The sequence below is a fragment of the Molossus molossus genome, unplaced genomic scaffold, assembly GCF_014108415.1.
Source record: "Molossus molossus isolate mMolMol1 unplaced genomic scaffold, mMolMol1.p scaffold_m16_p_6, whole genome shotgun sequence".
NCBI lineage: Eukaryota > Metazoa > Chordata > Mammalia > Chiroptera > Molossidae > Molossus > Molossus molossus.
In genome coordinates this window covers 101,835,138-101,852,272 of record NW_023425399.1, presented here as the reverse complement: position 1 = coordinate 101,852,272, position 17,135 = coordinate 101,835,138, and the positions used below count along the sequence as shown (strand labels likewise).

The following is a 17,135-nucleotide window of genomic DNA, read 5'->3' as shown; positions in this document are numbered from 1 at the left end:
TCTGCTGCAGGAGGGAAACTGGCCTGGCATGTACTGTACTCCAGCAGTTAAAGGAAACGTGTAATAATTAATTTGATAAGAATACACAACCCTCTAGCTGCTGCATGAAAACTGGGTTCAGTTTCCACAGTTTGACCCACAATGAGTTCCTCCAATATTGCTATAAAAGTGAGTTTACTTTTCTATTATGAAATGTAGAACAATCTGTTTATTCCCCTTCTTTCCACTTCCAACACCATCATCACCCCTGGGGACTGGGGGAGGCAAGATCAAAAGTGGCCTAAACTGGGAACCATCTGATTCGATGACTTTTCAGAGTTATTCGTTAACATTTGTAAAGCTGTGTGACAACAGGAGCTATGGTGCATCAGCAATACTAAGAAACTAATGCAGATTTTTAAAAATCTATGATGCATTTAGTAAGAGGATGATCCAGAAACAAAATGAAAGCATTATAGAAAATACTACGTTCAAAATATAAAGGTTATTCTTGTTCAGACCAACAAATGTCACCTGCCAGAACAAAAAAAAAAAAAAACGTTCTCTTGAAGTAAGAATCTATTTTATTCCAAAGCATTTAATTCATCAAAAACTTGCAAGACTACCCCGTGTGAACACTGACCTGTGAACAGGTACCAGAGATTGTTTGGCTCCAATGTTTCCATCTCACCCCTGCGGGTCGTCTTTCTGTGTCGAATTTTATAGCCGGTAATAAATCCATTCTGTGTTCCTGATGGAGGAGGCAGCCAGCTTACTTTGATACTCTGCGAAATAACAGATGTAAATTAAAACATCGGACAAAAGATGGACAAGAGGACAGGGTCAAAGAAATGATCCAAACCTAAGGATAAAGCAGAGAGGCAAGAAGTGTTAGGGTTTGGCCCTTAGAACCAAAATAAATCCATTCTTACAATTTGGCAGTATTCTTACTTGTCTAATTTTGACAAAAATACACAATTCATTTGATTGAATACTAAGTTCTTTGGGAGATAAACTAATGAATAAAAAAAATAATAGCCCTGGCCTGTTTGGCTCAGCAGTTAGAGCGTCACCCGCAGACCAGAGAGTCCTGGGTTCAGTTCCCGCTAAGGGCACTGGCCTCGGTTGCAGTTTGTCCCCGGCCCCAGTTGGGATCGTGTGGGTGGCAACCATGTGTCTCTCTCATGTCGATGTTTCTCTCCCTCTCTCCCTCCCTCTCATCCTCCCACTCTATCGGAAGATAAATGCAAAAAAAATGTCCTTGAGTGAGGATAAAAATATATAAAATTAAAAAAAATAATAATATATTGACTGTAGCTCCCAAAGAACTCATAGTCTTAACTACACACACGCTTGTCTCCGCCTCCCCCCTCCACATACATGGGACATGTTCTTTGCTCTCAAGTGTTTTATAAAAGAAAACCAGATCTGATGAAGAGTTAAACTTTCTAGTTATATTCCACTCTTCATGTCTATTTTTCAGTGCTTCCAGGTAGTCGTAGCAAATAGTATCACCATTTAACAATTTTACAAAAGAGAAAATTGAGGCACAGAGTTAAATGAATGTCCAGAAGTCACCTGGTACTATCACTAGAAGATTACCCAATTGTTGAGTCTAACATTTTTTTAATCATTTCATACTAAAATAAATAATCATAGAGTGTCTACTTGGCAATTCTACTGACCAAAATTCCCCTACAAACTACTCTTGAAGGAAATAAAACTGAATTTAAATAGATTTTAATATATCCAGTAGACCTCTCAGTAAGTAGCCCTTTGCAAATCAAAAGGCATCATTTTCTAAGGACTACAAGCTTGATTTTTTCACTTCGTTTTTTTAAAAAGTCAAATTAATTTCAAATAGAAAATGAAAATACATATGAAGATATTAAACCTCAGACCACAAGGTAAAACCTTGTGATGTCCAGTTAATGCTCTGCTATGGCTTTACTGAGCAACTTCTCTTCCATTTTATAAATGACCTGAGTTTCGGTGCACACATCGAAAAAGGGAGAATAACTGTGTTTAGTATATCTACCTAATGACTGCAAATCACTTGATAAGCCTGAAGAACTTTATTATACTAATGATTACATGAGAAATACTTGGTTTTGACATAAATAATTTTTCTTTATCCTATTTGGGGATTTCCAGTGCCGACATAAATTACACCCACATAGCTGATACTTTAATGTCAATGCCCATAGCAATTAATTAATAGACGAGTTATGCACTCTGCGCGCCGGTAGGTAAACCCTCGCAATGGTTATTATTCTTCTTTGGAAGAAATTCTGTCCTTTTATTCAGCCTCGTATGAGGGCAGCAGAGACATTTATTAGCACCTTTTCCGCCTTCTCATAGATTTCGAACAAACACCAGCAGAGTGCAAACACCCGGTGCTCAGATTCTTTCTGTGCAAATTCTTCTGCAGATGATGTGGCTGGATGTCCCCAGCACACTGTTTTGGGAAGTTCAATGAGAGTGCTCAGGTATTTGTCTTATTTAATGGTCTAATGTATTTCTTTACTATACGAGGCTGTTCATCCTGGGCCCAGTCGCACAGGCTCATCGCCCCTTCCCACACCCAGCCACCTACAGCTGCACTGTTATGGGAACATTCTTGTAACGTGACCTAGTCTTCATGGGCAAGCCATGTAATGATTTTTATTAAAAGTACTTAACACGTGACCTTTGACTTTTGTAAAATCAATTCTAGTAGCTGTGACTTGACTTTTGGTCCTTTCATTACTTGAGAGGGAGAAATTAATCCTCCTCTCTGTTGCAGTGAACCAAGGATTAAATTCACTTTTTTTCTTGTTTTCTTCAGATTTGAAAAAAGAGAAAAACTGCAAAACCGAGCTTCTCCAAGTCCCTCTATCTCCCTTAGGTTACCATAAAAATGTGAATTAGCGTACAAATAGCATTATGGAAAGCAGTCAGATTTGTTGATTTAAAAGAAAGGGTCTCAGTGGAACAGAACTGAAAACCCAGAAATGGACCCAAGGCAATACGCTCAACTAATATTTGACAAAGGTGGCAAGAGCATACAGTGGAGTAAAGACAGCCTCTTTAATAAATGGTGTTGGGAAAACTGGACAGCTACATGCAAAAAAATGAAACTAGACCATCAACTTACACCATACACAAGAATAAACTCAAAATGGACAAAAGACTTAAATGTGACCCATGAATCCATAAAAATTCTAGAAGAAAATGTAGGCAACAAAATTTCGGACATCATACGGAGCAGAATTTTCACTGATACATCACCTAAGGCAACAGAAACAAAGGAAAAAATGAACAAATGGGACTACATCAAACTCAAAAGCTTCTGCACAGCAAAAGAAACAATCATCAAAATGGAAAGGCAACCCACTGTATGGGAGAACATCATTGCCAATGATGTATCAGATAAGGGGTTAATTTCCAATATATATAGAGTGCTCGTACAACTCAACAAAAGGAAGACAAAGAACCCAATTAAAAAATGGGCAGAGGAGCTGAATAGACACCTCTCCAAACAGGACATACAAATGGCCAAGAGACATATGAAGAAATGCTCAACATCACTAATCATCAGAGAGATGCAAATTAAAACAACAATGAGGTATCACCTCACACCTGTCAGAATGGCCACCATCAACCAATCATCAAACAACAAGTGTTGGCGAGGGTGTGGAGAAAAGGGGACTCTAATACACTGCTGGTGGGAATGCAGACTGGTGCAGCCACTATGGAAAACAATATGGTGCTACCTCAAAAAATTAAAAATTGAACTTCCATTTGACCCAGTGATCCCACTTCTAGGAATATACCCTAAGAAGCCTGAAACTCCAATAAGGAAGAACATATGTATCCCCATGTTCATAGCAGCACTATTTACAATAGCTAAGATCTGGAAACAGCCCAAGTGTCCATCAGTAGACGAATGGATAAAAAAGCTGTGGTACATGTACACAATGGAGTATTATGCAGCGGTAAGAAATAAAGATCTCTTATCCTTTGAGACGACATGGAGGGACCTGGAAAGTATTATCCTAAGTGAAATAAGTCAAGCAGAAAAAGACAAATACCACATTATCTCACTTATATATGGAATATAATGAACATAACAGTCTGAGAAATACAGTAGACCCAGAAACATGGAAGTAGGGCACAGACTGACATCCCTCAGAAGAGGGGATGGGGGGTGGAGGGGTGGGAAGAGATAAACCACAGAACTTATATGCATGTATGCATAACCAATGGACATGGACAACTAAGCTGGGGACCGGGCGGGGGTGGGGTGGGGAGGGGGGTGCCAATGGGGTAAAAAAGGTGAAATATCTGTAACAAAAAAAAAAATAAATAAATTTAAATAAATAAATAAAAATAAAAGAAAGGGTCTCAGTGGCTTAAGGGTCTGAGATGGCTCCACCAATTTGGTGACTGGCTCTTATCCTTTTCACGACCCCCATCAATGTGTTCCTTCACTCTCGGGCCTATGTGTAGCATGAAAACAGAAGAACATACCAACTGGTAAACCCAACCCTCCCGTTTTGTTCAGAAGCACATTTCACAGCCGTCTCCTTTGAATCCCACATGCCCACTGCTCACTGACACTGCCGTCCACTCTCTCGGGTGGACGCAGGGGAAGACACACTCCTCTGGAAGCGGGTCGGTTTGCTCTGTAAGAGCCTCCTAAAAATGCGCCGTGGTTTCATCCCGACGGCATCCCCCGGAGGGACGTGGAGGGTCGTGTGGAAGAAGGTCCTGGAGGGAAGGAGCAGGCCGCAGCGGACACGCAGCGGGAATCGGAGCTTGAGACGGGCTTGAAAGTCGGGGTTCCGCTCTGCCCTCCTTTCTGTTCTGCGCGTCCAGGGACTTGTTGAATCGCATGTAAAGTTGCTTGAAGAATGAAACATACTTCCAGGGAGGCCCTATTTCCACTCAAGGGTGCCCTCTGAGCCCTTCCAAGAGTCTTTTTAAAAAATGTGTCCCCCACCTGTTCGCTTACTTTCCTTCCCTCTGCTAGTGCCCTAGTCCAGACCTTAGTCATCGCTGCTCCGCACACTGCCACAGCTAGTGAGGAGGCGCCCGTGTCCAGTCCACACTCACCCCCCAGCCACCCTCATCAGCGGGGCTACCTAAGCTCTCTGGGCTCCAGTTTCCTCGCCTGCAACATGAGCTACGGGCAGACCTCCCTGGAAGGATTGTGGGGTGCAGTAAAGGACACAGGAACGTGCTTGGAGGTCCGTCCGAGTGCTGGTACATGACACGCAATACATTGGACATCCTTCAAGGAAGAAAGGAGGAAAGAAAATCAAGAGATAAAGAGATGGAGAGGGGGGAGGAAAGAAAGGCGAAGTGAGCAAGGGCAGGGAAGAAGCAGGCAAAGCCATTTACAGTAACGGTGCTCGGAATATGGACCTAATTATTTGTGTATCGATTGTGGTTTTCTTCCGTGTATAAAAGGAGCATTGAGAGAGAGAGGCTACTCAGCAACACATTTAAAATTCCCTTTCTTTCATAATTATTTATTGACCAGTTTACTCTATAGGGTGCTATTCACTTTTCTTATTGTAGCCAATAGAAACGTCAGGCCTGGGTGGTGAAAAGGAGGTCTAGTATCCTGGCTGGTGTGGCTCAGTGGGTTGGAGCATCATCGGTCCTCTGGTACACGAATCTACTGCACGTTTGTTTCTGGTCAGGGCACATACCTAGGTTTTGGGTTCGATCCCCATGTGGGGGCATGTATAGGAAACAACTGATGGATGTTTCTCTCTCTATTTCTCTCTCAGTCTCTCAAATCAGTAACATATCCTTGGGTGAGGATTTAAAAAAAGAAGCCTAAGAATAGGGTGGAGATGAGAAAAATACAAAAATGTGGAGAGATGTAATATATATGTTTGGAGGTAGAGTGGACAGGACTTGGTGATTTATCAAATGTCAAGTGTAAAGGAATAAAAATCATTTAGAATGACTCTTAAGGTTTCTGGCATAAGCAACTCAGTAGATGATAAAGCATTTCCTGGGACCAGGCTGCCTGAAAAAGATTCCACTTTCAAAACAACTTCACTGGATCTGCTAATAGCATCAGGAAATGACAATCCACAGAGGATGTAGAAACAAAGGCTAACCATATTGCTACTATTCTAGTTAGTGCTGGGAAGGGCATTTTTAAGTTTATAATTTAGAATAAAGAGTATCATAATATCAAAATTATAGTCACAACATTTAATATTAAAATTATTTTTTCCTTTATTGATCTTAGAGAGAGACAAAGAGACAGAAACACCGATGAGAGAGAACATTGACTGGCTGCCTCCTGCATGCCCTCCACTGGGGATCTGGCCCACAACCTGGGCATGTGCCCTGACCAGGAATTGAACCAGCGACCTCTTGGTGCATGGTCAGCGCTCAACCACTGAGCCACACCAACTAGGCCACAATACTTGATATTTAACCTTTGACATTTATTTAAATACTTGGTATTTCTATTGATCATTTGAAATCTAATTGAATTTCTAATTGGAATAGAAATTAATTTACTAGTAAAACAGTACTTTAAACCCTATTATGCTTATAACTGTGTGGATTATTTCCAAAAACTGTTTTGTCTTTTTATAAACCTACATACTGTATGATACTAACCAGGAATAGGTGTGATAAAATGTCAATAAGATATAACGGTCTCTATATTTTTTTCCTGCAGTTATATACTGTTCTTGCAGACATGACATGTTTTTACTTCACTGTCGTAAACATGCAATCTCTTGGGGTAAGTGAAGTCAGAAATTTGGGTAGCATACTAAAATTGGCATTCTTCAGTTCATGTAGGCAATTGTTATTCAAAATGATGTAAAGCCATGTTAACAATTACTATGTGTGATTCATTTCCAGACTGAAGTCTGCTAGTAATATATAAATTTTGAGTTAAGTATTTGCACAATAATAAAAATATGGTTATAAATATAAATTGAATAATATTTGATTTTAAATAAAATTTTATGAACCTGTCTTAAATTTAGACAAGAAATAATATTGTTTTATTAAAACCATAAAATAAACCTAACCTGTTGTAATCTCATTTAATGATTTTGATATAATACAAACATTTCTTCATCAATAGGTTCATTTAGTTTAAAAACAGTCTTCCCTTTGTCTCTGCCCTGGTGACCTCCTCATAGCTAGTGGTAGTGGGACTCCTAGCCAGAAACAGTCCGACCCGACCTACTCTGGAAAAATCCTGCCCCGGTCATGCACGTGCTAAGCCACAACGGGACAATTTCTCTGGTTGCTCCCCTTCAAATCAAATACCGCAAATCCACCTTGATTTGGGTCCCAGCTTTAGTAACTGGGTTTCTCTGGTGGGGATCCAGCCGTGCTTCTCTATGAATCTCCTTTTGCTGCACTAATCTGCCTAGTTCATTAAAGAAATCTCAGACATTCAAGACTCGAGCAGCTAGAGTCTCATGAGTCTCAGAGGCTCGCTGACTTCTCTGACAATATGTACTTGCCTCTCTGAATCTAGGCATCTCTTTCACACTCTGAACTGCGGAAACCTACTGGTCTGAATCACCATCCGAAGCTCTTTGACGGCTCTCACCAGGCGCCACGATGTACCACTCTGTTTCTCTGTGTACAGGGACCAGTCTTCCTAAAGGAACATCCCTAACTACCTTACTTGCTCCTTGATTTGGGGGCACAACCCTCCTGACACTGGCTCTGAATGCTATCCTCATTCACCCCAGAGATCTGTCATCTTCAGGTATATACAGTGGGCACACAACAAATTTTAAAAAATTTACACACAGTGACAAATGTCATCTGGAATATGCTCCATTTCTTATATGTTCCGTTTCTATATTTCTTTGATAACTTAAACTGGGCTAAATTTAAACTGATGCTGGGAAACTTCTCTGCTTTTTTTTTTATCCTCACCTGAGGACACCCTTCCATTTTTTGTTCAGATAGAGTGGGAGGGAGAGAGAGAGAGAAACATCGACGTGAAAGGGACACATCGAGTGGCTGCCACCCGCACGACCAAACAGGGCCGGGGATAAACTGCAACCGAAGTACGCGCCCCTTAGCAGGAACCGAACCCGGGTCTCTCTGGACTGCAGGCCGACGCTCTAACTGCTGAGCCAAACCGGCCTGGGCTTCTCTGTTCCTTTAATCAAGTTCTGAGAGCTCATCCTTGACAATTCCAAGTAAAAACAGGGAAGCTAATAACTTAATCTAATCCACTTCACTTTAGCAGCACAGGGGCCTTGACCCTGTCAAATGAAGGTCAAATAAGTTTCCAAACCTTCACAGTGAGGTTCCCAACCTATCACTGTCCATGGAGACCCACGACACCACAGGTATACTGAACATTTGGCACTCTGGTAGGCCAGTGTTTTGCATACATTCAAAGTAACATTTTACAAACGTTTCTTGGGTTATTTAAAGATGAGGCCCAGAATGCCATTAGGAGTTGAGTGTGGCCTGTAGAATCTTCTTTAGTGGTGTGGCTACTTCAGCTCTGGCCCCAACTTGCATGCCCATTCTACACAATACACACTCACTGCCTTTTAAGAATGAACTGCCAATGTTAAATAAAGCCCAAATCCTCGGCACAGGAGCATGGAAATACACTAGGGTCTCCTTAAATCTTACAGCTATGTACTTAGAAAATCTTATTTGATTTTCTGTCTAGCATGCAGTTTTGGATTGTTGTTTAGAGAGAGAATAGTGTTCTGTAAATTAAAGATATTGCGTAAGTATAATACGAGGGGTTGGGAAGCATACCCTTCTACTTTCAGCTTTTCATTAATGTGCTCAGTGACATGAGGAGCCATTTACCTAAAGGCATCACGTGTGCCTTGCATGACCATCCCTGTCTCTCACCTAGTTTTTCAGGAGTGATTAATGAGAAAAAGCTTCGAAACTTCAAAACACTACAAAAGACAAAGTCTTACTGTTATTTCATTTTGCAATTGTTATTATTAGTAGTAGTAGCACATGGACGCCTGTTTAGAGTATACTAATGGGCGCTGAAAACTGAAGCAATTTTGAAAAAAAAAAAATGAGCCATGAGGTCATTTTGGCCTTATGTGATTGGATATTGAAGACATAGAAATAAATGAATAAATGAATGAATGATTCTCACTGAGAATGAGTTACCTTCATGAACACTTCATTTGATCACAACTAGACTATACATTCCTGGAAAACAACTTTCTCTGTCACTCAGAAATCACCATTGTAATGTGCGAACAGAGGTGGGTTCTGTATGGCAGACTGCCCCATATCCTGATGGGTGGCCCATGGAAACACATTGGTTTCTTCAGTGGTTACCAAAATCCTGTTGGAGTTGATGCTCAGACATGTAACTATGTATCATCTCTATTATTTTAAGAAAAATCAGTTAATCTTTCCAGCTAGCAAGGCTTTCTTGGTCAACTGAAAAAAAAATTTAACCAAATACTCCTAAACTGACCAAGAAAATCACCCCCAAACACAGGGTAGAGCCCACCCTAAAGCAAAACAAAGAAAAAAAGATAGAGGTAGAACTGGTTTGTAGTTAGCATCTTCTTTTTGTTAACTTCTGGATTTAAAATAGCATTTTTTTCATGTAATAATTTGCTATGCATAGCCTAGTAGTCAGGCTGTTTGCTTCTAGGTCCTACAAACTGAGAATGCAATTTCAAGAGGGTATTCACATTTTGACAAAATTCCATTACAATAAAGCAATTTGGTTGTTCCCCAGAGTTCATGATAAAGCAATCTTATGAGTAATACATTTCAGAATTTGTCAGTATCAATAGACTTTATTCTCCAGTGCCTAAGTCATTCCCTGAAAGTAAGCTAGATGTTTAGGGAGGATCATTAACTCTTTCAGATCACTAGGTCCCTTCTCAGGCTATTCATGTCTACTAAATAAAACTGCTCCAAGCAATATAATAGCCTTGGTGCAAGAAGTTGAATAAAAGCCAGAACACAAACACATCAGGAGAGTTACATACAAAATTACACCCTTAAGAGGCATAAGAAAATAGACCAATGCATAATTGAAGGCGGAAAATACAGTATCCACTTACTTCCTGTTTCTTTTTTGTTGTGGAACAGAAACTGTATACTATTTGAGCAGTGGGTAAGTGGCAAAACTTCTGAATACTTGATTTCACCAGATATGTAAGCATCCTAAGGCAAATAGGTAAGAGTTCACTGGTCTGTGCTGTATGAAAATTTTTTCACATATGGGATAAAATACATTTATCAAGAATAACCAGTAAGATCTCAGGGACTGCAGTAATTCACTCATTCTAAAATGATCACGACATACCAACTTGGTCTGTAAAAAATAAAACATTAGTTTAAAGGTTGTACAATGCTAATAAGAGAATAAAAAACTTAATTTTTACACCTTATACTCAAAACATCCTTTTAGAGGAATAAAACTAGGACCTTTAAATTATTGTCACAAAAACAACCTCTATCTCATGTGAGATGGAAAAAATACGATTGTAAATGCATCTCATCCTATACAGAACAATTCCATTGTTGCTTTTATGTATATTAAAATCTATAATGCCCAATATTCAGGAATAAACCACCTACAACCGAGTCTATATTTTATATAAGAAAATAAAATCTTATTATGAAATATTTTTTAAAATGCAGAAGCGGCCATTTAAAATGCCTGTCTTCAAGCAAACTGTCAAATTAGGCCCTAAATAATTAATCTCCGAAACCAGCAGGCTTTCAATCTCGAAGCAGCCATCTCAAAGACACGACATACCATGTAATTACATGGGACATTACAATGTATTTATGAGGTCATTTGTTACAATGTACAGTAATTACAGAGTACTTACATAGCTATTTATGTCTCATAAAATGAAGTGAGACTAAATATTTTAATTGTGTTGGAGAAATAAGGGGAAATATTTGAGTTCCAAATGTCAGGTGAGATTATAGGTCAGATTCTCATAACTCATCTTAACAGCTGGCTTCTTCGACTCCCAAGTGTACAGTGGTACTTGCTTGTCAGAAATGAAGGTTTGAGAAAGAATTTTTCAAGGATGGAGAGGAATTGTTCTCAATTCCAATCTTCAAGTAATGCTAGAAGACAGCCCAATAATATAATTTACTAATTATACTTCATTCCCAAACCATAAATGTCCAGGTGTCAATAGAGTTGCCGGATTAAAAATTATGTCCTGTACAATATTTTTATAAACAACATCCCATGTAACTAGACGGAATAAAATAGCAGTCTTTTTGTTTTTCACTCCTGTATAAAATATGGTATTTGCTCCAGTTTCAGACCCCCAATTCTAGAACAGACAGCCTAAACCCATCCTCATTTTCCAAAAAAGAGGAGTCTTCAAATGACATTTTCAACGTGCGCTTTTTCCCAAGTTTCCTCCTCTTATCTCATTCTATACTTGAAAATTCTTACTTAGTCTAACAGGTGAATTATGGCAGCCGACAGAAGAGGTTTTCATGCTTCTTAACATCTGAAACATCACTGACATATGAATAATCAAGTCAGCTCAGTGGTCTCATAATTACATTGCTAATTTTAAAAATTATAATTAAAAAACTTTTTGGATTGTTAATGATCTGTTCTTTTTGGATGAATGCCCAAAGCAAACCTTGCTGTTATTTACATGCAATGCTTTATTAATTTATTCATTAAACTTCCTAAATGCTTGCCGCTCTGGTCCTGGCATGGTGCTGCGAGGCAGGCATGTTCACCTAACATACAGCATGGTCCCTTCCAGGGACAGCGTCTGTGATGCTGTTGGGAGACTGGCCTTACTAAATCTATTAAGCTAAGTAGATACTCCATACTACGGTCTCCTTTAGGGAGAATACATTCTGGCTTTATATTCAGAGTTTATGCCTTTCAATTAAGGATGGTCAATATTTGATGAATCATGAAATATTACCCAGCCTTTGCTTACTCTTGCTAAGCTGCCTCCCATGAATGTGATTCAATGATGAGAAAGTACAAAATAATTTTTAGTTATGATGATCTAGGCAAAATATTTCTTTCTGAGCTTTAGCCTGTCTTATGAATTTCAACCATCATTTTTCAAAAGGAATAAACGTCAAATCTTTTTTTGTCAGGCTGATATTCTAACCATCAAGTTGCTATAAATATGGGAACTAATTAATTCCAGTACAGGCTGATCAGCAGGCTGACTGTGACACCGACGGCAGCCTCTTGGCAAAGCGGGGACTCTCAGTGTTTAATGACTGTTACATTCCCGTGTAATGGGCCCCGGATTTGCCAAAGCCAGATACTCAGGGCCCACAGAGCCATCTGCAGAATGTTGCCTGTTAATATGCAAATAAGCCAATTAAAAAGCACAGATTCATTCAACCGTCAGGTCAATTCTGATCAACTTTACCAATGTTATTTATACATGTAGAGAGAGGAGGTCCATGTCCCACAAAAGTTTAGAAAAGCTACTGAGACAGTACTTGGGAGAAAATTCTCAACACCTCATTTCAATGTAAAAACAGTAAGAGGTAGTTTAAAAAAATACGGGTAACTATCAATACTTCAATCAGTATTTCAATTAGAAATGCAATCGTTATGCTTCTAATTGATTAACAATTAGCAGCACCTGTAGCTGGCTATAATTTTAATGACTGATTACATTATGGTTGATTTACTTAAAGTGGTATCTACATCAGCACTACTGGATTATAAAGAAAAGAAAAAACAATCCCAGAATAATTAATCTATTAAAATTCAGAGGGAAACTAATTCAATATTTTGAAAAGATTTATATTTTAAATAATGTTAATGAATTTTCTCTAAATTGCACAATGTGGAGAGAAGCTGACCGGTGATCATTTTAATGTAACTAATCTGTTTTCCTAACGATGCGCATGTAGTTCAGCATGAGTCACTGTCCATCAGGACACCGGGCATGGGAAGGCAGATCCAATGGAACCACAGATGACAGTTTCTATTCTGCTTTATTAAATATTCATATTTCAGAAATACCAACCTTTGTTAATCCTTTATCACAAATATGACAGACCAATCAATAGTCATCTTCAAATGAGATCTTGGGTTGTTCATTTTAGGCCCAATGAGAACCTCAATAATTGATTCACATATAATTTTTAAGTCAATTTTAACCAGAATACCCTATACGCAAGCATTCAGAGCAGCAATATTCATAAGAAAAAGAAAAAAAAAAAAGTGGAAACAGCCCAAATCCATCTGATAAAGAGTGAACGAAATATGGCATATCCACACGATGGAATATTATTTGACCACAAGAAGGAATGAAGGATTAACATGCCGGGCTGCAACATACATGAACTTTGAAAACATTATGCTATTTGAAAGAAGCCTCTCACAAAAGACCATGTTGTATATCATCACACTTACATAAAATGTGCAGAATAGGCAAATCATAGAGACAGTGAGTAGATTTGAGGCTGCCAATGACTGACGCAGGGATGGGACGGAAAGAAAATGAAGGGTAACTGCGTAAGGGTACAGGATTTCTTTCAAGGTTCATTAATGGTACAAAATTGTGGTGACGGTGGTGTAACTTTAAATGAGTGAATTATATGGTATATGGGTTATATTTAAAGAGATGTTACAAAAAATAATTACACCGCCAAAAATTAGAATTATAATGAACCCAATATTTCCATCACTTCAACTTCTCAGTTCATTTTTGCTCTTATTATACATACCTACTAAACCCTTGCAAATGAGATTTTATTTAAGAAAAGTTTATATATGTTTGTAGAGTGGAAAAACACATGGTCAGTGTGGGTCTTGCTGTTAAGTGGGAAGTATATTCATGAGGCACATGAATACAATCTTTTTTACGCTACAGCATTGGCATGATGCCCTTATGCATGGTCTTCACCAATGTTTGCAGATGGCAATGGTGGCAGACCTGGCTAAACGTGGCCTCCAGAAGGAGGCAGTGTATGGAGCATTTTAAAAATGAATCTAATATAACAGAACTAGATGGCGAACATGGTTCCAGCCTACACAGGGTGTCTTTCTTTCCAGGGGGGCAGGGGTATACAGAGTGGAGGCTGGTGAACTATTGCACACAAATGAATGATTAAACTATGTATGAAATTTATAGAAGGACTCAGAAAACTATTTTATATGCTTATCTATTTGCTTAAGCTCAAGCAAATGAAATGGAAATATATGTAATATTTTCATGGGCTCTGTGCCTTCCCGGATGGTGCTTACCACAGTTCTGAGTTTCCATTTAGGTATTTGATTATTTGATTAATGTGTTTTTAGCTCCCTGGAACTTAAGCTCATAAACTTCCTTCCTCTTCCTTGCCACAGGATTTCTAGTGTCAACAATGCCTAAACTTTAGAATACACTCAGTAAATAGTTGGTGAATGAATTCACGAATGAATAAACATTTTAATGGGAATGGTTCTTGATTTAATGAAATTCCACTTTAAATCATAGTACTTCCCTTTCCCTTGTTACCATTGTTGCAGTAGTGTTATCATTATGCTTAGAAGACACAGTGTGAACCTGACTGTGCCTCACACATGCACAGAGGAAAGAAAGAAAGAACACATAGAAGGGGTGGTAACTCTTGAGTCTGACCAAAGTTTGAAGACAAAAGAAGCATGCTAAAGAGTGGGAACGTACTTGTGAGAAAAAGAACACTCACCTAAACTCAAATAAAATAAACTGTATTGGGGGAAAAACACACAAAAAACAACTCTTTATGAACTATGGTTCTCCATAGCTTCCATGAAGCGATGTCCTGAGCTCCTGGACTAAGGATGGAGATGTGTCCGGGTGGACAGGATTGAAAGGAACAAGTGGAGAGCATAGTATAAGGAGGGAGGCTGGGCACAGCGGGCTGGTTGCATGGCTCTAATGTTTTCAAGCTGGATGCTATGAAGCCAGGTGGGCCTATAATGAACTTCGGCAAACTTACACTACAGTGAATGAATAATAAATTTAAGTAAATGCCAAGCAAGTAACAATCATGGCACAATTTTCTTTTTGGGGGAGTTGCAAAACCACAGATTGGAAAACTATATATCTCTTACAGACATTGATTATATACAGTTGTAATACTGGTCTGTGGTTTAATTTTTCTTCTCAGTTTCTTATGGTGTGAAGGAAGTGTTTGGGAGAATGATGGAAGAAGCATAATCGAAATACAATCTTAATATCCTACTTTAAAATTTTATCTGCACATACTATTGTTTTTGCTTTCAAAATTAGTTTGAAATATTATGAAAACATCTGGGTCTAATTAGTAAAAACTTCCTAAACCACTGTCTTAATTGAAGACATGGAGTCTGAAGTTTACAAAAAAGAAAGAAAGAAACATCTTTCCTGGAAAGAAAGAAAGAAACATCTTTCCTGGAATAAAATCAGAACCTTTGTCTTGTCTACCCCAGTTTATCATGTTGCGGACAACCTACTGGTAACCATTGCTACTCCTTACACTCAAGGTTGATCTTATTCATGAATTCTAGCTGAAACATACATTTTTTTTTTTGCTGTAAGTTTTATGATTCATAGGAAATACTGAACTGCTTTAACAAAAACATTTCCTCACTTGTGAACTGCTTGTAGGTCAGTTGTAAAAACATTCACTTTGCAATAATTAGGTTTGCTGACTTACTGATTCCTTCTACTCTCTTGTTCATTAGCGAGTTATATAAAGATCATGTGATACAGCCACTGAATATTACTGGGAAAGGCAAATTACCAGAAGTCACCAGTCAACTTTCTACACACATTGATTTTCTTTTTTCCAGGATTAATGATGAGGGTCATTCAGTGCAGGACTTTAAATTTTGTACCTACTGGCATTTGGATAATTAGAAGTCTTTGTTGCTCCCTGCACATATTCAATAACATGAAGCTAAATACTTTTGTCTGTGTATCTTACTTATATCTTAAATTAGAGATGAAAATAGAGCTCCTACTTTACGTTGTTTCTTGTTTCAGAGAACATTATTTTCAAAGTTGGACTGAAGTGAGGGATAGTAGAAGGGTACAGAGCGATGTTGACATGCAGATATTATCAAATTCTAATGTTCCACATTTATATAACTTTAGTATAATAAATTCCAAAGATATTAAATAACACTTTCTATTCAATTTCCTTTATGGTAGGTGTTTTTCAAACAAGGACATCCTGGGCCCATAAACACCCCAAGTATGTGAATGAAAGAGTCATGAATTTAATTTTTCAGATGTTTTATTATACATAATGTGAAACAGCTACATGTTTGTATTTTTATTCAGATGTTTGGTGTCATATATACAGGGTGGGGCAAAAGTACAGATGCTCATATGGAAAATAATATAATAATTAATAAATAATGATAAAAGAACAAACTGTGTTTTGCATACTCACAACTATAAACCTACTTTTGCCCACCCTGTATGCTACTTACCCCATCATATGCCTGGGAATATTTTTAGATTTTTGTTATTCATTAATATCAATTCACTTAAGGAAGACCATATTATCCTCTGTTCTTCTTTTAAAGGAAAAAGAAAACAAAATACCTGTCCCGGTTCCAATTATTTATGTAAATACGGAATAATATGTGAAACAAAACCCATAGTCACTATTATTTCTCCCAAAAGCAAAAGTACTAGAGCCAATAGCTTGGAATAAGCCACTCTCTTTCTCTCCCGATATATGCGTGGGAACTTCTCAGCAGAAAATTGCTGTCACATGGATGACCATCACACTGGTGTCTTCAGGAATGTCTGGGGCGACCTGGAGCCCCATGGCTGCAAATGAGCCAGCTGATCTGCTCTGCTCTGGGAGGCCCTGTGGAACTGAGGCTGTCTGTAGAGGGAGGGGCTTATTTCTCCGATGATCAAAGGATCACTTGAGTGCAGACCAGGGAAAGAGGGAAGAGTTCCCTGGGAGACCAGCTCACTGCTGTTTGCTGCTCCGCGATATACATCACCAAGGGGAAGGGAGTTGGGAGCAGGGAAACAGTTCTTTAACATTTCTGTCAGAAATTGAATGAGACAAACCCATTTCCCAATATTTTCTAATTTTGCCAAAATTACATCTGCTGTCAAGTCAACTACTAGGATGTTGACGCTGTAGTGAAATTGACGTGCTCAGTGAAGACTCGGGTCATGTTCTCGTTCGGCGGCAACTGAGGTGCATGAACA

The 17,135-nt window shown here is 38.6% G+C and overlaps 1 protein-coding gene across 2 annotated transcripts in view; it reads right to left on the bottom strand.

The window, feature by feature from the left end:
* The window catches only part of DCC (DCC netrin 1 receptor), a 1,071,808-nt gene that overhangs the window by 192,384 nt on the left and 862,289 nt on the right, over nucleotides 1–17,135 (bottom strand). For both annotated transcript variants that reach the window (XM_036244835.1, XM_036244836.1), the window contains one exon: nucleotides 623–764. In XM_036244835.1, coding sequence (XP_036100728.1) covers nucleotides 623–764 — 142 coding nt within the window. The remainder of the gene's footprint in view (nucleotides 1–622; nucleotides 765–17,135) is intronic.